Genomic DNA, 21,871 nt, shown 5'->3' with positions numbered 1-21,871 from the left:
GAAAGAACAACACACTGCACAAAAAAAAATTGAGAGTTAGTCTAAAGTGCTGGGTCATGAGCTGCTTTACTTCAGCTGATTCTCTTTCAGCAGCGATTAGATATGACTCATAAAGCTGGGCTTTATGAAGCCTGATGATTTTGTACAAATCTTTACATGCAGGCTTATTAGCATCATTCACTGACCAGAGACTTGAAGGGAGTCATTTTGCTTAATGCAGCCATTTTCCTGTATTCCTTGCCGCTGCTGAAAGATCTCAAAGAAGTGATTTATTGATCATTAATGTCTTCATTGACTCACTAGAGAACCAATGAGTGTTACCAGCACAGCAAACTTTGTGCCAAAGTGTAGGATGCTATCACTTACTCCTTCTTTATGATGTTTTAAAATGTTATAGCATGTAGAATCATTACAGTGGAATTATTGTTCTTGTCTTCAGCCAAATCCACCTTGTTACCATTTAAATGGCTAATAGGTCATACACTGCCTGGAAGATGTAATAAGTGGGATACCTCACCTCTGAATGCTGTCTTTTCTCTGATCCTGTCTATCAACAATCTGGAAGAGGTTACCTAGTGCTTGGTTATAAGATTTGCAAAGGACACCAAACTGTGGGAAGGACCAGTCACTATGCTTGAGGGCTGGTCTGCCATCCTGGCAGGCTGGAGGGCTGGACCAGCAGGAAGTTTGACAGAAAACTTAGCAAGGACAAATGCAAAGTCTCACACCAAGGAGGAAAGAATGACCTTCCTCCTTTCCATCAAGAAGGAAAGAAATCCAGGCTGGAGAGCAGCTCTACTGAAAAGGAATGGGGCTTGTAGGCAGATAGGAAACAGGGCATTAGCTAGTGGGGCGCCCAACAGCAGGAAGGGCCAGCAGGACCCTGGGAAGTATGAAGAGTCTGTCAAAGGATGTGGGCACCCACCACTGATCAGCACTCATTACAGCCCATCCAGCCCATCTACATTACTATGCACAGCTTTGGGTCCCCCAAAGGAAAGACATCAATCATCTGAGACAGATTCAGCAGAGGCTGCCCAGAGTCTCAGGGGCCAGAGCACCTGGGCTGTGTGGAGGTGCTGACAGATCTGGCCCTGGTCAGCCTGCAGGTGGGATGGCAGAGCCAGCAAAGCAGGCGGAGCTGACACAGCAGCACAGTGGAGATGACATCTTTACCGAGGTGTGCAGAGGGAGGGTGGCAGACAAGAGGCACACACTGAAACAAGAGAAGCTCAGACTGAGTATGAGGACTGATTTTGCCCATGGGGATAAGCTAGCAGTGGGACAGATCACTCAGAAGGGTTGTGCAGTCTCCCTCCTGTCCTGGACATTTTCAAAATCTGAGTGCATGGAACTTTCAGCAATCTGTCAAACTACTTTGAGAAGGAGACTGGGAGAGAGATTTAAGGTCCTTAGCAGCCTGAATTATCCTATGATGTGAAAACTAAGCAGAAGTGAAGCTGAGGTGGCATTTATTATATGGAAGGAACCAAGAAAATAAGGAAAACAAACAATAAAGCTCTTTCTCTCTGGGTCATTCTTCTGCCCTCCATTCTTGAGTGCATATTCATGTGGCTTTTTCTGAAGGCCATTAAACTCAGTGCAAAAACTTCCTTTGACTTCAGAAGGTTTTGCATCAGGTCACAGACACAAGGGTTAATCTAAGCAGGACTGTGTGTTCTTGTAAGCACCTGTGATACTGTTACACCAAGCAAGCATTACAGGATAATGGCTATTTTAACTTCAGGCTGGAGTTGAAGACAAGAGAGTATATTGAGTACATGGGTTTGGCTAACAAAGGGGGACAAGAGCATTGAAGGGTTTAATCAAAAACAATATTCTCTCAATTTCATTCTGAATTGCTTTCAAGTTTACATTAAATTATTATGTTTTCAGCAGTGTAGCAGCCCTAGTACTTGCTTTGTGCTATGGTCTCTTGGGAAACAAGTGCTAACACTGTATCCTAAACTATTGTATTGATCCACCTCCCTAACATGTTCAGTCATATTATTACTTTATTTGGATCAATGTTAACAGCCTTTTGTTAACAGAATCCTCGGTGAAGCACGAGCTCTGTTCACAGCAACTTCAAATCACTCTCAGTTCAGCCAAGACCAGGCACCACCACTTGCCTGACCAGCACACACCATAAAAATCTCAACCAAAACTGTCAAGGCTAAGCACCTTTGAATGACAGAGCTGGAGTTACTGTCAAATCAGATTCTGCTTCCTTAAAACCCATGGAGAAGCAAAACTGTGTGTTGTGATATATTCTTCAATTTTAATATTTATTGTTTTTTCTCTCATCATGAGGAGCTTTGTCCTATGGGGACAAAAAGGGGGGGGGCATCAAAATTAAATAAAAAATGCATTTTCTGCACATTGAAATAATATTTACTCCTTTTTTTCTGGAAAAAGAGAAACCTTATTTTCACAGAGAAAACACATGATGCTGTTGCATACTATAAGGACAGAGTTTTAGGACTGAAATGGTGACTCAGCTCCACTGGGACTACATGTACACCATCTCCTCAGGCTTGGGAGAAACACAAAGCTATTGTAATACATTTGCATTAACCTAGCCCAAATTAAACTCCTCTCCTAGGCCAGGAAACTGGTGTACAAAGTAATAAGTGAACTGAAACCAAAAAATGGTTTTCTTTTGAAAGCAACATTCTTGACTCAAAGAACTTAAATTTTCCATCATTTACTATGGAACAGGCAAGTTTGTTCTGTGGAGAGTATTTCCTGTTTTCCACGTACCTTCCTCCCACCAAGACTACCTGCTGAGTGTGGTCTCTGCAGCTGGATTTCAAACTTCAGGAACTTCCAGTGCAATAAATATTTTTCTGTGTGATGCTGTCTTTGAAAAGGAAACCCTTTTCCAGAATTTACAAATACTACCATTGACCTCAGTGAGAGCAAAACACACACTTGGCTGAGTGTAGCATGAAGGCTTCCAAGGCAAGGGCAAGCAGGTTGGAGAAGGCAAGGTCCAGGATATAAAATTAATGGCCAAGAGACAGGGATTCACTGAATTGAATTTATTTCTTGGCAGTCAGGGGTTGCCCAGATCCCCAGGGCTCCTTTGATCACCAGTGCAGAGGGATGGTCATCTCTGAAGTGGAGCTCAGCAGACCTGTTCAGGTATCTCTTGGGGGTGAGATGAACTGCCATGGACTGGGGCAATTTATTTTCCATTTCTCTAGAAAGAGAATGCAGCAACTTCTTCACATATTTAAGCTGCTGGACAGTTCCATCCACAAGCCAATGTTGCAGCAATATGGAAATTACTTCTTTTCCCTTCTCTTCTTATTGCTAAATGTTAGAGGTGCGACTTTCCTGACTTTTCTTGGAAAAAAGTTCCAGAAATGGAACTTTATCCTCTTTAAGAAGCAAGAGTGACAAATACTTCAAAAGGAAACTTTCTTTCAACAATTCATTGTCTAGAGCTTGACTTAAATAAAAGCTAAAAGCACAACTAAAACCTGTCAGCTTCTAACCAGTGTGATTAAAGCCCTTAGCCCTCCCAGATTTCATTTTTATGACAACCATAATCCTCCCATTCTCCAGACTTTCACGAAAAAGATGAGAAGTAAGACAAAAATTTTCTGATGTACAAAAGAAGGACAAGAAAGACCTTTTGAGAAGCTTTTTCTAAGAATCCCCATCAAAAAGCACACAAATTCGATAGTCTAATTTTCTTGCTATGGTGATGGGAAAATCATTTTCAGTGGTATTATTATATCAGCTGGCCAATAGGGAAGAAAAGAGAACACAACTCTTCTTTCTAAAGAAAAACAAAATTAATAGAGTATCCTTTAAATAAATCAATAGTAGGCTTGCTGTTGTAGTGCACCCTTCAGGTGCCAGGAAGATGATTTTCCCAGAAGGTAAGCTCTTTCAGCAAAATGAAGATGAAAACCACTGTTTATTTTATACATAAAAAGCAATAAACAGCCTTAATCCAGTCCAGTTGAGTTACTTTTTCAAGGAAAATCAGCTGCTTGTTACACATATACTAAACCTACTGGTAGTTTCTCTATCTGCTCTTTTGTAGTATGTAGTACTAGAAACTTCCTGTAAATACATTTACATGCTAAAAAACTGTTCCTCTGCTTGTCAGGCTTTGTTTCACCAAAATGCTTCATATATATTAAACCATAAGCATGTGCTAAAGTATCTTCTTCAAGTCAGCTCAGAACAAGGGCATGTGTTAAGCAGAATAATGAACTTAAGCAAAAGAATTAGAATTTAGCACATTCTTAAATGTTCCACTTGAATGAGCCTCAAATCCTAACTCCCACAGAAATTTGCAACAGGCAAAGTTTTAGGGATGAATTCTGCTCTTTTAGACACTGTCAGTACACAGAAATTACACTTTAATGCTCCCCCTGAATGAATGGGATCTGCAGGCTCACTGTGGGCTCCCCTCTCCATTGACTAGTGCAGGTTGAGTGTGGCTGAGCAAAGGACGCTGTAAAGAGCAGCTGCAAAGTCATCTTCCCTCTCACAGTTCACCTGGAGTAGAGGTGACACTGCAGAAGTGCATCTCATGCTTTACCTGGACCACTTTTAGCAGATCTCTGGGTCCCCCTGGGTTTTGAAATACACTGAACATCCCATGCACAATAATCTTTACTAAGCCACTGCAGATGATGTTGCAACCCAAACTCTTTTCCAACAATACTCACTGAGTTTTGTTGTGAAGCCTATTCAGCTACAATGCAAGAATGAACATCATGTTTGAGTTCAGCTCCTAAAAAACCATCCCAAAGGCAGGTCAGGACCCTTTATGAAATGAAGAACCTCAGCCTGCTGGAGGAGAGTCAAGCTGCCTTGCCCTCCAGCCCTGCCAACTATTTTTAGAGCATCTGTCTATCATCCAACCAGGCAGCCACACTGGCCACAGACCCTTGCTGGTGTTCATGAAGAGGTAAGAAAGCAAGGTTAATCAGTGGAAAACAATGACCAGTGAAAACAGGATGGAAGCTGAACTCCTGAAATCCAGCCCAAAGCATGACTGCACCAACCTTACATAGCAACTGTCTCCAAGTACTGTTAGCTGCCCCCCCACACTCTGGTGAGATTTAATGTAATAATAGCTGGCATTTGGACTGCACAGCTTTGTATTCTCCCAGCTGATTTTGCAGTGAATTATTTAGAACTACCTGCAATTGCTCTAAAGTCCAAGCAGCAGGACTTGCAGAGATTTTATTATTTCAGAGGCTTGTATCAGGGCGATAATATAATTAGTGCAGTTGGGAAGTTCCACCAGAGCCAGCAGAAAATGAAGGAGCAGCATGTGGCAGCCCCAGCTCAGCAGCCAGTGTGTCTCCCTGTCCCTGACAGGCGAGCTAATGTGCCTGTAAATTCCTCCTGACAGCAAACGCATCCTGGCATCAAGAAATGACAAAACACCCAAACCATGGAAGAGTGACAGCCAAACAGCTTCAATAGCACAGAGGCTGCACTGGGAGAAAACAGGCAGAGGCAGCTTGGATGAAAGCCAAGGACTCGCTCAAAGGCTGAGTAAAAAGCACTCCTGTTTGCACTATCAGGAGGCAGAGAGACAGGCAGAAATCGCCTTGGTTAATGGGCTGTCCTGCAGTGAATTAAACGGGTGGGATTCTGCCTTATTAGCAGCATCCCAGGAAAATCACTACCTGCAGGTGCTGTTCTGTTCAGAGACACTCCTCCAAAAAGACCCTTGAGTTTTTGAGGGAAGAACCAGGCCATCAGAGGGGAAGGAGTCTCATCCTAATTTCAGCAATCACATTTTCACCTTCAAAATTATAATCGTGACCATCACCCAAGCACACACATTAGAGGCAGCTGCCTGTCAGAGAAATCACCCATATCTTCCCAAATGTAACTCATGGGAGGAGCTGCACAGCAGCAGGGCCTTAATGCTGTGCTGTTGCTGCAAACGGCAGCACTGGGAGGGTTTGGCCTCCCGGGCAGCTGTTGCTAATGGAATATGTGCACTGCATCCCCATCTAGCTGCTGAACCACTGCAAAAATAAAAGCTTCATCTTAATAAGTATATTTTTCAATTCAGCTGAGAAAATCCTTCACAAGTTTTGTCCACCCTTCTTAAGATGGCTTCTGATTTCCAAAAATGCCAATTGACCAAGAGGCCCCTGCTAGCCTAGGTGGAGCACTTGTAGGTGGCTCTGGTTGAATGGGGGAGAAGAGCAACACCTGGGGAGCAGGGGGGCTGCAAGTGGTCATAAAATTTGGGCGCTTTGTTTGAGTCTCTTTTCAGTGGGACATATGAACACACATCTCAGCTGTGGTGATTGATGTTCATGGGATTCAAACATGTGCCTAGGCATCGTGATCAGCAGAACTCTGTGTTCACATGAGAGCCCAAGAAAACTCATTTTTTCATGCACCAGAACTACTTTAAAATCTGTGTGTTTATGCGTCCGTGCATGTAAGGAAGGAGAGTTACCCTTCAAAAATCCACATTTTATCATTAGAACATATCTTAGGTAAGCAAGCCAAAAGCCCTTTGGCAGTTTTGACCTCCTTCACACATTTCTTCACCTGGAGAAGCTCATTGTTTTTCTTTTGCTGTCACTAGGCAAAATATATGATGCCGGGTGCTAATAAAAACAAACAAACAACCAGAGGGAGAAAAGGAGAGAGAGAGAGAGCACAGAAATGTTTCTGATTTGGCATGTAACAAATGACCTGGAACCTCTTTTGTGATCGTAGCAAACGGCGAGAAGACTGGGAGCGATCAATCTTCGTGCGGCTAAAAGAGGGAGGCTACAGGCTGCGGGAGAACATCCTGTTCCACCTGTACGTCAGCACTTCGCCCTGCGGAGATGCGCGCCTTAACTCCCCCTACGAAATCACAACCGACTGTAAGAGAAAAACCTTCCCTCTCCTTTTCCTCCTTCTGTGCCTTTTGTCTTTTTTTTCTTGTTGTTCTTTCATTTTTTTTTTTTTTAATCCTTCTTGCTCTCTTTCTTTGCTGGCAGAAAGCGTTTCACTCGAGAGCAAAAATACTACAGGCTTTAGTGAGTGTCTGTCTGTCTGTGCAACTGGTGCTCACTCCTGTGTGTTGGGGGAAGGTGTGCAAGGAAAATCAGAGCTGGGCAAGGCAGCTCTGCACACCTGGGGCTCTGTGGCTCTGCTGGGGAATCCATCCCTGCATTTTCTGCTTGATACAAACAACCCTAAAAGTAAATAAGGGTTTGGAAAGCATCTTCGTGGTCAAAAAGATCCTTGAAGCCACAGCCAGAGACTGGACCAGAGGATCTGGGTTCTAATTGGAGATGCACAGACTCTTCTCAGGGTTCACAGAGTATATGTGGGTTGAAGAGTTGCATTTTCACAGGCTGCAACAGCTGGAATCTGAAGTAGAGCACTGATACAATATGATATGATATGATATGATATATGATATGATATGATATGATATGATATGATATATGATACAGCACATCTCTAGTGTTGATTGTTCATCAGACTCTCTCCAAATATCACCTGCACTTGCAGCAAATAATGGCAAGACCCTTATGGAAGGGATTCTTCCAAAGCCATGCTGCCTATGTCAAATATACTGCATGGCAGGTGGGTTTGTTGTAGTCTAGCAGCTCAGTCTTAGAGTCCCTGGAACCATACCTATGGTATTCCAGCAAACACATAATTTTCCGGGGATTTCTTCTCTAGAGGTGATCCTGAAAATGAGATGAACAAATCAGGTCTTGAGCCAGTGTGTGCCTGTTGGTGAACAGGCCTGCAGAGCTTGTTGTCCATGATGACAAATCCATCTCCACCATGACCCAGCACTCTCACCTCATCACTCCCCAGACATGCCTGTCCCTGCCATGGCAGAGTCACGTCCTTGTTGCTTTCTCCTTGCACTAGCTTTGTCCCTGCCTGGCCATATGGAATGTCCCCAGCAAGGGACAAGGGACCCCAGAGATCTGTGGCTTTTTATCACATGCCTGTCACCCCATGATCCAATGCACAAGGCACTCTCTTATCTCCGCCCCAGCTACTGCTCCTCATACTTGCATTTTACAGTGCTGCAAAGCCCATAGTGCTAGCTGGCAAATGTGCACATAGTGAGAAATGGTCCTTGCCTTGACTACCCTGAAAGTGAGGCAGGCAAGACAAAAGAATGGATGGAGGAGGAAGCATGGACATGGGAATGTAAAATTAATCACCCAAGGTCACACAACGACCTCACTTCCTCACAGGCAAATCCATCAGACAGTAGTTTCACTCCTTGGTGATTTCTTATTTGTATAAGTTATTTATTAATGATTAGGCATTATTCTGCCCAGACTAGAATTTTTTTTTCACATGTGAAACAGCAGCTTGCTGGGGCAAGAAGCAGAATGGACCTATTCAGGAAGGAAATGTGGTCTTTGCTGACATGATTTCTGCATTGTGTCAGCAGGGCTTATAAAATGAACAACAGCAAGTAAATGCTTAAAACGCAGAATCAAATCAACAAATTCCTGATGAGCTAGCAAAATGAAAATACATAGCATCATCTTAAATAAAAATTAAAACTAAAGAGGGAGTGCTTATGAATATCAGAAAACAATAGTGATCTTTGGCCTCCCACTGTATAGGTGTATCAAGAGATATCTAAAAAAGCTTTATTTTTGGTTAAAGGCACTCTTGTTTTCCAGAAGGCAGGTTTCCCTGGGGCACCCCTTAGCTGACATCACAATTGGAAACACCAAAATCTATATTCTTTTTAAAATGTGGTCCATGCTCAAGAGCAACCAGAGGCTGTCCAGGCTGGATTCTGCCCTTCTTGGCATGAGGAATTCAGTTCTTTGGGCAGCTGACAGCCCATGATGCCTGATTATATGCAGCTGAACCCAGCCCTGGAGGTGAACCCTGCTTGGCTCATGGATTTCTTCACAGACCAGATAAATCTCCCAGCTAATGAGGGAATGCTTCTGTAGATAAGATACACAAGGAGCTGTGTTTAAAAATATATAATCACACAGTACATGACACAGACAGTAAACTTGTAGATAATCATGGAAATAATTTTCCTGTTGGCTATTACACCAGATATTTTCCCAAGCAGAAGCTGAGGCAGAAAGGTCTGTGTGGCTTAGCCAAGGTTACACAGTGATTCACCTGGAGAGATGCTACACCTGGCTCATAATTCACTCTTATAAACAGATCCCTCTACCTTTGTCCTGTGCTCTTAAAATAATTTAGCACTGTGTAGAATGCCATGTTGCCAAAAGCTGTCCTTCAGAGAGATAAGCATTTCCTCTCAGCCCACATTATCCCAGAGACATCTGGGAAGATAAGTATTTTATAATGTTTATCATTCAGATCTTCTCTTTCCTCTTTTTTTTTTCCTAAAGAAATAACCTTTCTTTCATCCTGTAATGACAAGAAACTCCAGATGAATGTTGTTTAATTTCTTAAACAACAAAGAGACCTCTCCTAGAGCTAGCACAAGCCATCAAACATTACTGATTATTCTCTAAAGATGCATTAACATTTAAAAACGTTGTCTCACCATGTGGTTCCTGGTTTTGAGAAGGAATATGATAAGCCTTTATCAATATAGGGAGTGAGTAAAATCCACTTCTCAAATCTCCTTCCAAAAATTTCTATTATCCACCGTGTCTTTCCAGCACCCTCAGGGAGGCCTCACATTTCCTTCTTATGAGCTTTGTTCTGGTAAGAAGGGATGTAAGCTGGCATGCCTTTGAAACCCAGTTTACTTCTTACAGGCTAGAGCAGAGTACCAAGTTTGTGGCATGTGTAAAAGTCTGAGAGCTGCAATGCAGAGGAGAGGTCCAGGCAGCACACACCCAGGCCAGCTTCATGCAGGAAAGTAAGAGATCAGGGACAAGGAGATAAAATCATACTTTAATTTGAAGAAATGTCCTTCTTGAGTCTGAGGTAAGCTGACTTGTTTGTTAATAACACCCTTAGGCAGCTCTAAAAGAGAGACTAAATCAGTTGGATCAGGCTGCTTTGAGCAGGGAGGAGTTTTCTAACTCTTTTTTGGTGCCTGTAGGTCAGAAGGTTGGATGGGTTTACAGGAAGTGAAGTCAGAGCTCTGGAAGAAGATACAGTCTGAGAGAGCAGGGGAAAAGGCTGGGGGGGAAGAGGCCAGAGCAGCTGAGAGCAGGAGAGGAGACCAGCCAGGGTCAGTGGTGTTGCAGGAATATGAGACTGGGAAATGCCACAGGGCTTTCAAATGCTTTTTATGGGTTTGTCCTGGTTCATTCTCTCCAGTCTCCTTCTCAAGACCTTTTCCATCATTTTCCAAGGTCAGCTTCACGGTTGTAGCACAGCTATGTGACAAAAAGGCAGCATGTTCCTGGTGTCCTCACAACTCCCATTGCTCCTTCACAAATGCAGCTTCTTCCCCTCCTTCAGTTCAGTGCTGCAGGTCAGGGAGCCTGGGAATTCTCCCTTTCTGGTGCCTTCCCCCTTCATAGACATCTCAGCCAGGTGTGCCTGGATTTCTGAGCTCTCCCAAGGGCAGTACCACAGCATCAAGTCACCATGGGTTTCCTGGGGAGCCTAAGGGAGCTGCTGTTTCCCATTATGGCACACACACTCCGCTCATGAGGTGGAGCCCTGGGGGCAGCTCACCCTGTAGTATTTGTTGCATATTTTGCACTTTCTCCTAAATCTAGGGCAAACCACAGAATAATCAAGCCCTTGATTTGCTACAGCAACATCCTGGCTAATTTAGAGCTTCTTGACTCATTGGCTTTTTTTGCGTTTTTTTTTTTTTTTTTAAGTCTCTTGAAAAGCAAAATGAATTGCTTGAAAACTTGAGCTAAAAAGAATCCTCTACTTCCCCCACTCCTCCTTGCCTGGCAGTATTTTACCTCATTGTCCATCTTTTTTTTAGAGATGTGCTCTCTCTTTTTCACTGCATGGATCACCAAAGAGACAAACAGAATCTGCCCCAGGGCTTGTCTCAATTCTTCTCCCCTGGGCTGCTTTTCTATCTCTCACTAACATGCTGTATTGCCTTGTGCCATTGACTCCCTGATAGCCCAGCTCCTGTTTTATCCCACACTTCCTTTAGGTCTGAAACACACCATTGCATCTGCTCCACATGGGGTTTTTCTCCTGCTTGTCTATTAACCTACAGCTGTGCTGAAGCTCTCATGCACACACATTTGACAGAGCTCTCATCTAAGCAGGACCCGCTTGCGACCACGTGAGCCACATCATTGCCTTGGTAGGTGATGTGATGAGGAGAAGATGAGCACTGCAGTTTTCAGAGAGTTGAGCAACTGAAGAGTACCCAGGAAGACACATTTGTGCTCTCTACTTCAAGCCTGCTTTCACTGGGCAGACCTGTGCTTTCCCTGCTTCTGATACTGGCTGCTGGATTTTGCATTCCATTCTCAGAAAAAAATGCTCTGTCCACCCCCAAATCCAGGGCTGCTCTGAAGGGGTGCCCTGCTCACAGCAGTAACTCAGCATTCCCTGTCCAGATGGGGCTGACCCAGGTTTTTTAATCCCTGAAAGTCATATCCTGAGCAGACTGGCTGGAGAAGGCCAGACTCACACAGAGACCTTCTGAGGAATCTGATGATCTCCTAAAACTGTCATGAAAGCCTCAGCCCCAGAAGTCAATATTCAGTGTCCTTCAGGGAGTTATCAGGATGGAAATACAATGAGGATGCTTATGGCAGTAACTGGTCTAGAATCACTCCCCAAACCATTGGGCTTGCTGAACATTTCTGGACATGCAAGGGGGAGAAATCTCTGCCATCCTTTTGCCAACCCCATGTTTGGTTAAATGAACAAATTTTGTTCTTGTAAATAGATGGTAAAAGGGGAAAGCACTTCAAGAAGAACCATCTAAGTAACTCAGTGATCTGAAAAGAAATTAGACATCTGGAACTACAAGAAAATTCAGGTTCTAACAAAGTGATAAACTTGCCCACTACAAAAATTGAGGATAACCATAGGTCACCCCTTGGACTTGGGCACTATTTTTAGTTCCCATTACACTAGTGCTCCCAGGTATCACATCTGTCTGTCACAGCTGCTGGCCTGATGCAGCTTGGGAAACCATCATGGAAATTTGTAGCTATTTGGTGCATGGAGCAGCTTCCTCCTAGGTTGTAAAGTTGATTTTATGCTGATGAATGGCCCATCTGTGGAACTGGGATGAAGGTGCATTATTTTCCTATTTTTCATTTGACTGAGCAGAACAATACCTTTTGGGATCTCAGAAAAAAACTATCATAGAGACCCATGCCCAGAAGTAACAGGAAACTAAAAAACTGCACACACCACTGTGGGCTGTAGTGCTGAATACTGCCCCAGGAGAAATAATCCTAGCACTGGATGGATTATTGTGGTCAGCCCAGATTGCTTTGTCATACAAAGGATGCTGCAGAAATTGCAGATACAGCAAGAGGCTCTTGCATTACTTCACAGGCTAGGGAATTAGCATTAAAGGAGGTGGAAGGAAATTGCCCTTTCAATTCATTAAGACTGGACTGGGTCTTATCCAAATGGATTGGGTTCAGGTGTGAGCACAGCACCCTTTGTGAGGCTCCTTTGAGGTCACATTCCATGGAAACAATGGCCCCTCCTGCTTGTGCCACTGACCCAGCCTCAATTTACCAAAGTGAGCAAAGAGGAAATGCAGCAACTTTCTACAGCTGACTAGAGGCTGGGCTGTCAATGAGCTTGTGTCCCTGCTCAGGACTGTTAGCAGGCACTAGGTTTGTATGCAATTGCCCTGTTTTCTAACTTGATCTTCCCAGGCTGCTGAAATGCTGTTTCAGTGTGACTGCTTTCACTCAGGTTAGCTCAGTAGGGAAAGCTTGGCCACAGGACAGCTCCCTCTGGTCAGTTCTCTCCTTCACTGACACACCTCACCCATGGCTGGAGCAGGGGTGGAGTGTGCTCCTGGTCAGGATGGGCACAGACGAGAGCAGAGCCCAGCCCAGCTGTGGTGGTCCTGTGTCCCCACAAGTACTGCAGGGCTGAGCAGTGGTCTTATTTAGCTCAGGGTTTTCAGGTGTGGAAGTGGTGCTGCATGTAGTTCAAAGATTTCTCTCCAGCATCTAAAATAAATCCATGCTGACACTGTGGGGGAGCTTTCTTTTTCTGGGGAAGGTGGGCAAAGGGATTTCAGGAGAAGAAAGTGTGGCTGAGAGGAATCAGTGGGACAGGATGGGAATGTTTGAGGGAGAGTGGGTTTGTGATGTTCAGCTGTGAGGGGGAAGTGGGCAAGAGACAGCAACATAAAGCCTGTGAGGGCTGGGGAAACTCTCAGGATGAGTGAAGCCCCTTTGCTTCTTCCAATGCTCAGCACCTGCACAGGACCTGCAGGCACTGGCTGGAGCCTTCTCCAGTGCTGCAAGAAGCTTTTCCTCCCCCAGCCTCTCCTACTCACTCTCTGCTCATCCAAGGCTGAAGGGGAGGAAAAGAATGAAAAAGAGGGGAAAGACTCCTGTCAGGAGTACCAGAATGGAGACAGTGACTGGCCCAAGCCCTTTGCTGTCAACCCTGAGCCCTTCTGAGAAAAAAGCTGCAGCAGCTGCTGCATCTTGATGCTCAGATGGTCCCATTGCTCAGACAGAGCAGCAGTGCCAGAGGGTCTGCATGGTTCACGTGGATTCTGGAAATCCCATCACTTTTGGTAACCCAAAGGAGAGGTCTGATGCCTTACATGACCTGTCATCCTAAACATTTTGCCAATCCCAAAGGTCAGTTCTAGCCCTCAAACCTGCCAGAGAAACCAGTGATGTCCAGGCTTAGGAGAGCTGTGAAAGCACTCATGGTTTTATTGTTGGTATTTTCATGCTGGAGCCCAGGATGCACCTTGAAAAGAGGCTCTCATTTCACTGCATTGGAGTCCTGAAGCTTTCAGTACAATTAATCAACCTGTACAAGTTTGTTGTTCCTTTATATTCCATTATTAATCTCCACCAGGCTGGGTAGTTAGATTCTTAGTGGAGTTTTGCTAAAGCTGACTGGTGAATAACAGCTTCACTTCATGGACAGATTTTAGGTCTCAAAGAACTGACTGGCTGGAAAAAAACCCAAAACCTTTCAGGCAAAACTTAAAGGAAATAATTGTGTGAAACTGGGATCACATCTTATATTTTTCATATCTCCTGGTCATCAGTAACAAGAGGTAGGAAAACCCGATTTCATTTCCTCCCATGCCCAGTTCAGGGTAGGCTTTTTCATTCAAGGCCACTTAGAATCAAATAAAAACTTGAATCTGTGTCTCTCAACTCCTGGATCAGTGAATTCCCTCTCAGCTGAGCTAGACAGCTCCCTTTTTTACCTCTCTGTTTTAAAACTTTGTCAGAACTGACACATCATGAGAAAACTCTTTGCCTTTGACAATGCATTGAAAATGCCCCAGTTCCTTCTCCTTGTGATATTCTTGGCTGCTTTTGCTTGTTTGAGTTTTGTTGTTTCAGGGGGAGTTTAAAGTAGAAAATAAGATTTTTAGAAGTATGTGTCAGTGCAGTGTGTGTCTATCCAGGAAAAGAGAAAGAATATGCTGAAAACTATGGATTGCTCAGAGCCAGCATTGGCCACAGCTTTGAAAAGCTTTCATGTAAAGCAAAATGTGTTTGTTAAGAGTCAGGAAAACAGGTTTCCAGCTATAATCAGATTCTAATTTTAACAGAATGCTTGAATTGCCAAAGGGCATTGCACTGTATTTATTGATTCTGCTTTGTTATGGGTTTTGCTGCTTTGTAAAACACTGCATTTGGATGCAATGTTCAGATGTGATAAAAAGGCTACATTAATCAGCAAAAGACCATGCCTGAGAAGTTTTCAGAACAGCAGTAGAAAATTCCACCAAGAAAAGCTCCTTGTCCCCAGATTTGTCCAGCCCAAGGAATGGAGGTGTCTCCAAAGCCCTCTGCAGCAGGGAAAAGAGACCACATGCTTCTGGACATCCCCCATTCCACCCCAACATCCCACAGCCTACTACAGACATGCACCTAAGTAAGGCACAGATTTTTTGGGTGGAAAATATCAAACCATAGTTGGGGAAAAAATCTCTGTGGGTGAAAACTACATCCACCAAATTGGTCTAATTTGGTCCAATTTGCCCTTCCACTGAGTGGGAATTACAGGTAAAACTCATAAGCTGAGTTTTAGAAAGCTTATCAGGCAGCTCCAGGTCCAGTTAAGATTTTTGTGGGACTTCTGGAAGTCCTCAGACTTCTGGGAGTTTCTTAGAGTCAGGAAAGAAATCTGAAGACATCTGTGTGAGTAGCAAACAATTAAATTCTTACCATGATCCTGCAAAACTGCCTTCTCCAGCCAGACTGGGACAACTCACCTCACTCTGGGAATTTCTATTTCTATGCCTGTTAAATAGGAATAAGAGGGATCCAGCAATCACAGCTCTGAGAAAGGGTAGTTAGTGCTGAGAGCAGAATACTAAAATGGAAAATATTGTATGTTCTATGCACTGCTGTAAAATTATTCAGAGTAATTTAACAACTTCAATCCACAGATTTTTAAGGCTGACAGGAACAATTTTCTGGTGATCAAGATTTAATTTCTTCACCCAAAGACCAGGCTCCAGACAGGACTCCAGAGCTCCAGAAGCTGAATTAGAATATATCTAGTGGTGCATCAGGAAATACAGCCTCTCTAGAAATATGCCAGCCACAGTGTGGTTGAAAATCTGTTGCCAGTATTGACAGATTGCTCTTGTTTCCATCTCATGGAGTTCATTTTTTGTTTTCATATTTTGCTGACTTCTCCCACAACATTTTCCTTAAATCATCCTTGAAGATTTCATTTTCCAAACTGCAATAGAATCCCGAAGCCATATGAATAACAGCATGTTTTGTTGGTAAAAGAAAGAGGGTTATGATGAATAACACATTATGTTTGTGTAAATTTCTTGATTAAAACATGGCAGGAGAGAGAATTGTCACCAAATAGGCAATTCCAGCTTTGTTGATATATTTTTCACGTAAAGTATATTTAAAAGATAAAGCCTAGCTTTAAGAGAAAACATTTCCCATTAACAAAAAAAAAAGTGAAAGATACAATGATGCACAGCTGAGAACATGGGCAATGGCTGCTTCTCCTGATCTCTTTCCACTGGCTTTGGTCAGCTGCTGACCTGGGCACAAGCAGCACCTCTGCCCACTGTCAGAGCTGGGCTGTGCCTTGCTGGAGACCCTCTCTGTGGCACTCTCTGCCTGGTGGCAAGCCTGATGGAGGCTTCAGAGGCAGAAGTCCTCCTCAGAGAGTTCTCAGATCTCTCTCTCCTCTCTCCTCAGAGAGTTCTCAGCCCTTTGCCAGGTCTCTAGACTTTGCTCTGTGGGAGCAGCTGCACTTTCAAAGCCACAGCAGGACATGTCTGATTTTAGACAAGAGGAGCAATTAGTAATTAAAAATAATAATCTTGAAGTTTGTGAGTTGTATTTTCCTTGATTGCCACATGCACAGAATCTCAATCCCTCTGATAAATCTTGTACTTTTTGCTTCAACATCCTAATGCTTTCCTACTCCAGAGCAGGCTGGAGTCCACAGCCTGGGTTTGTAGGTGGCACAAGGAATTTCCCTGACACCTGACCCAGTACTGCTCATTCCTCCTTGCCTGGAACAGTCATTTATAACTCTCAGAGGAAGCTGTGCATGACTTTGCTGCCAGCAAATTGTTTTAAAGTGAATTTTGACTGGTTACTCACATTTTGATCCCAGGCTTTCCTAGAAGACAGACATTAGAGAAAACTTGTTTGTAGGCTTTGAGGTATTTCTCTCAGATTTTTTTCCTCTCAGGGTATTAAAGCCTGCTGAGAGTCCAGGCTTACTTAGAAGTTAGTCTGATGGTAAAATGGATTTCATGTGTTAAAATGTCATACACTGCTCTAGCATAGGTTCAATGAAGGTATTTTGGCACCTCTCCCTAGGATGAGCTTTCAATAAATTTCATGTTAACCTACAAAAATAATAAAAACTCATTGTAAAAGTGCTATATTATCTGAACAGATGAATTTTTTCCCCTCAGTAACCATATATGGAGGCATTTTAATGAACCAAAATGAAAAGTTTTCATCAAAACATTCACTGATAAACTTTAATATGCTGGAATACCATTCTTACACCCTTCCTACAGTTACTGTCTCTAATATTACAATTCAATCAAAAAATAATCACTTAATTAATAGCTGCTTAAAGCAGATAAAGAAAAATCATGCAGTCATCTCCTTTCTGTTCTTCTGGATTCAAACTTCAAGTTTTCTTTTCACTGCTTCTTCTGGATTAAATGCCACATATTGATAATCTGTGGATGGGCAAAATGACTTTGCTATCACACCTTGTCAGTATATCACTAGAAATAATTGGCAGATTAAAAATTGTGGAAGAAGTAGAAAGAGTGAAAATTGCAGAAAGAGTGAAAATTGTTATTTGAAGGTTAGTGAAAAGAAGAAAGAATAATATGCAAAAGGGAGCATCATTTATCAGGTCATGGAGTCTGTCAGATTAGGGACTACTGTCTAAAGACAGTATTTCAGCTAAGAAAGAGGCAGGGAGAAGGGAAAAGGTAAAGAAGTTCAATCTCCAATGTTAATTTCAGTTCCAAAAACTACAAATGCCTCAGGTTTGTAATATTACCATATAAATTACACATTCATACTTTTATTTGTATATAGGGCTTAATGATACTGTCCAAACCATGGATCTGAACTGAAATCTGCTACAACATGCTGGGTGCCACATGGCTCTGGGAGCAAGCAAATCTCTCCTAGGACTGCCTTCAGATGCAATATCCCTCATGGGCTATATTTAAAAGTCATATATTGACTTTTAGATCCATCTCAATATGCTTTTATCCTGTTTAACCTGTAAAAGATAGGGTCTTGTGTTCCCTTCTGGGAAGGACACATCCCTGAAGTCACTGCAGCTCTGTAGACCATTCTTTTCACAAATTCAGACTTATTTCAGAATAGTCTTAAAGTTTCTTGTTTTCCAAAGCTGGCCCATGGCATTTCAGCCTGGCTCTGTGCAGGTGACTAAAGCCCAGTGCAGCAGGGATTTATCTGCCCAGCAGAGCAGACACAGCCAGAGTGTTCACTGTGCTGTGATTCTCACTTCAACACTTCCAGAAATAGTCATGTTGTACATTTAGTCAGGAACTGGTTGAAGAAAGTGCATCTCTAATAACCATCAAAATACAAAGGCAGTCAAATGTTAACACTCTTCTTTCCACCCCTTTGTCTCCCACTGCTCTAAGGAAGCTTTATAAACCATGCTGAGGAAGGGAGAGTCCAGCACTGAAAAAAATGCAAGATAGGCTCTTCTATTTCTTCTTTTCTGAAGAGAGAACAGCCTCCACTGAAGCAGGGAAACAGAAAATGAACCTCTGAGGCAGTCATGCAAAATTCCAGACAGATCCTTACTCGTGTGATTCTGTTTAATCACCGTCCATTTCCTCTTCACTCTTTAACTAAATAATAAATATGGAGTGGCTTTTTTCATTACCATATGAGCTAGAGATGGTCCTGGAGCAAATATGGAAATGAGGGGTGAGGCTTAAAATCAGAGGGTTTTACTCATTTTAAATAGAAGGCACCTGTCTGTGTACATTTCTAATCCAATAATTAATCCAGCACCTTTTTATCTTAGGAACTCTCAGGAGTAATTTCCACATCTGAGTGTAGCACACATCATAAATCCACTCCAAATGATTTTTTAATTTGTCCTTTCCAATTCTGGTTTGAATTGACATTTTGTTCTGGTTGAAGTGGCATCCACAGACGCCTTCTCCCCTGCAATTAGCTGAGATTAAGCAGTTGGAGAATCAGCACAGCAAAGATCAGAAATGCTTATAGTTACTGATGTTTTGATCATACTTAACAGCAGAACAGCAGTAGGCTGGAGTTGGTGACTTTAAGATGCATGAATAAATGTATTTCTGTGACTGCATTAAAATGATCCATAGCAGGCTGTGCCAGCAAGTGGACCATGTATTTTACTGCTAACAAGCAGCTTAGTGCTGGAGTCTGTCTGCAGCTTCAGTGCAAAAGTCACAGATCCTCATCTTTTCCTTTGGTTATATCTTCCTGTGCTGCTTAATGACATGCTAAAAAAGAACTCAGTGTGTTCCAGTCACAGATTTTGATTTATTTAATCATTGGCAATCTGAAAGCATTCAGAGCTTTGGGTTACTAGTATTTTATATAAATGCCACAGCTGAACCTTTGGAGCATGTGCCCCAACCACCCCAGCAATGTGAGCAGCCTGAGACGGGCAGCACAGCTCGAGGTTTGAGTCACACCCTATTCATTGAATTTAATAGCAGTTGAGCAGCTAAAACCCCTTATCAGAGCTGTGGGAGTGTGTCCTGGGGTGAGTGTACCCTGGCCACAAATCCTGAATCCTATCAGCCAGCGCCGGCTGCTCGGCTGCAGCCTGGGCAGGGCGCAGGGACAGGGAGCAAAGCTGGACACATGGCTGAGCCAATATGAGTTCAGAAACTGAGACTATCAGTGCACTTGCACACCTCAAGTGCTTCTTAGAAACTTTCTTGTTCAGTTTCTGGCACTTGCAGTCCAGGGTTGAGATGTTGTGAGAACAACTAGCTGTAGAGTGCTTTGGCCTTTGTACTTCCTGCAGTCCTGGGAAGATCAGATAGACAAATGACAAATTAAATAAACAGCCCCCCCAAACTCACAGAAGTCTTTCATATCCCTCTTCCCAAAAATTTTTGGCCTATGTTTTAAATTCCTCAGCTGCTCAACAGTTGCTTGCAATCCTGCTGCTCTTCTTTCCCCTGAGCTCTCTCCTTATCTCTGTCAGCATATTGTGGGAGGCTTTGCCCCTCACTGAGGTAACATTTATGTACTGAAATCAAAGCCACATAAATGATGGGCTGCTCATCTTATCCTGCAGTCACTAAAATTCCCTGGCAGTTACATGTGTCTTTGCATGTATGGGAAATGTGGGTGCATCAACACAGTGAATTGCTTGAATAAGAGAGTAATCTAGGAGATCAAGGCACCTACAGAGGAGGCTCAGAGCAGGAGCTGAGAAAGGGAGGAGAATCCACAGAGATGGGAAATAAGTGTAACAAGAGAAAATATTTTTCTTAAAAGTTGGAGAAGGAAATAGTAAAAAAATCATTTTATCTTGAGGGATTTCCAGCAGGTGGACTCCTGTGATAGATCTTTCCTGGAAGGATAGCATCTGTTTTTCATAAATAGTCATTAAGCAGTACCTTTAAATGAATTTGCATAAGAAGGAAGCATCATTATCTTCATTGTACTAGTGGGAAAGCTTAGGAGAAGAGAACTGTTTTGCTTAAAGTTACTCTTTCCACCAGCTGAAACAGCAATAGCCTCTTGAGTCACTCTTCACTGCTTCCTTGGCAGAGATCTTGCTCTGCTGTGCCATCAGTTCTCAGCATGTGCAGACAAAGGCAAAGTGGTTTTAGTAGACATTTCTCACTGTTGTACAGCTAGATCTGTTTGCTAAGTAGGAGTGATCACTTTCTACTTTTGTTGTCCAAATGTCATGGTACCTTTCCCACGACTCTGGTCTAATGGTTTAATTATAAAAAATGCTGCTCACCACTGTTTCATGTTTTTAAAAATTGTTTCCTCACAGAGTCCTAGGAAAAACATGGGCCAGTTCCCAGATGGCTAATACAGTCCAAAGAGCATCCTCTGAATGACACTGCACTTAGCATCCCAGAGAAGAGGGATGTGCAAGGGATCAGCACACATGGTCATGGAAATGCTTTCCTGACAGTGTTGGCACAACCAGAAAATTTGAGAACAGAGAGATCTGAGACATTTCTGGAACTTCCACATTTTTTTTCTTATTAATATATTTTCTTATTTCTCTATTGGCTGTTCCCAGTTTCTCCCACAACTCAAGTTTGAAAAGCCACAATAGTCCAAGTCAGGTGGTTACTGCAGTGTCTTAATTTGTGAGACACAAGGACCCTCCACATCCCCTGCTGCTGGGATGAGGTGGCTGCTGATGGGGATGGCAGTGCAACAACCACTCTTCCTCAAACTCAGATGCTGTAGCAGCATTACTGTAACAGTATTTGTAACAATATTTTGTAAATGGTGGAGATTGAGTTTGGGTGGAAACTGGTTTTGGTCATGGCCAAGCAATCCATTTGATACCTGTCCCAGCCTGCTGCTGACACACATGCACCCATTTTAAATTCTAAAGAAACAGGAATGAAGAGAAGAGGCAATGATTGCTGAGGGTCCTGCCACCCATGTGCTGGCAGGTCACAGCTGACTTTGCTGCTCTATGTGTTTGCTGCCTCTGCTAATCCCAATAGGCTGAAGCAATTTATTATTCCTCTCCCTATTTGCAAACCACCCACTGGCAGCAGCCATCAATCCATTGCTTCCACCAGCACTGGGGACTGTGCACAGAGCCAGCTACTCACAGCCAGAGGTGCCACCAGCCCCACAGCCTCTGGCACACTGGTGTCACTCAGTGACAGAAGCACTCAGCCCCACAGCCCACTGAGCACTGAGGAGCATCACCTTCACAAGCAGAAGCCTTCTGGTCCAGATGAGGAGCTGGCATGGAAAAAATGCAGGACAGTTGGCAATATGGGCAAAAGCTTTATGTCTGTAAATGCAGCACTCCTTTTTCCTTGAATGCAGAGGCCATCATGTACTGCCATCCATTTTTTTCCTTGGTGCTAGAGGGAAACTGTGGAAGGTTCTGCTTCAGGGAGAAGGTGACCCCCAGTGAAACCCTCCAAGGGTGAGGCAGTGAGCAGACCCTGAGGATTTCCTTGCTGCTCCTTCTTGTCCTTTTACAGCCAAAATACCCAGGGATAAAGTAGCAGTATAAAGAGTGTAAGAGTGATTTTGATAATGAACTTCAGTTTTTCTTTTTTCATAATAAT

General features: G+C 43.2%; 1 protein-coding gene across 1 annotated transcript in view; it reads left to right on the top strand.

The window, feature by feature from the left end:
• ADARB2 (adenosine deaminase RNA specific B2 (inactive)) overlaps nucleotides 1-21,871 on the top strand; it is a 307,043-nt gene that overhangs the window by 266,612 nt on the left and 18,560 nt on the right. The window contains exon 6 of the mRNA XM_050970900.1: nucleotides 6,724-6,875. Coding sequence (XP_050826857.1) covers nucleotides 6,724-6,875 — 152 coding nt within the window. The remainder of the gene's footprint in view (nucleotides 1-6,723; nucleotides 6,876-21,871) is intronic.

This window comes from Serinus canaria, chromosome 2, assembly GCF_022539315.1.
Source record: "Serinus canaria isolate serCan28SL12 chromosome 2, serCan2020, whole genome shotgun sequence".
Lineage (NCBI taxonomy): Eukaryota > Metazoa > Chordata > Aves > Passeriformes > Fringillidae > Serinus > Serinus canaria.
This window is presented reverse-complemented; position numbering and strand designations above follow the sequence as displayed.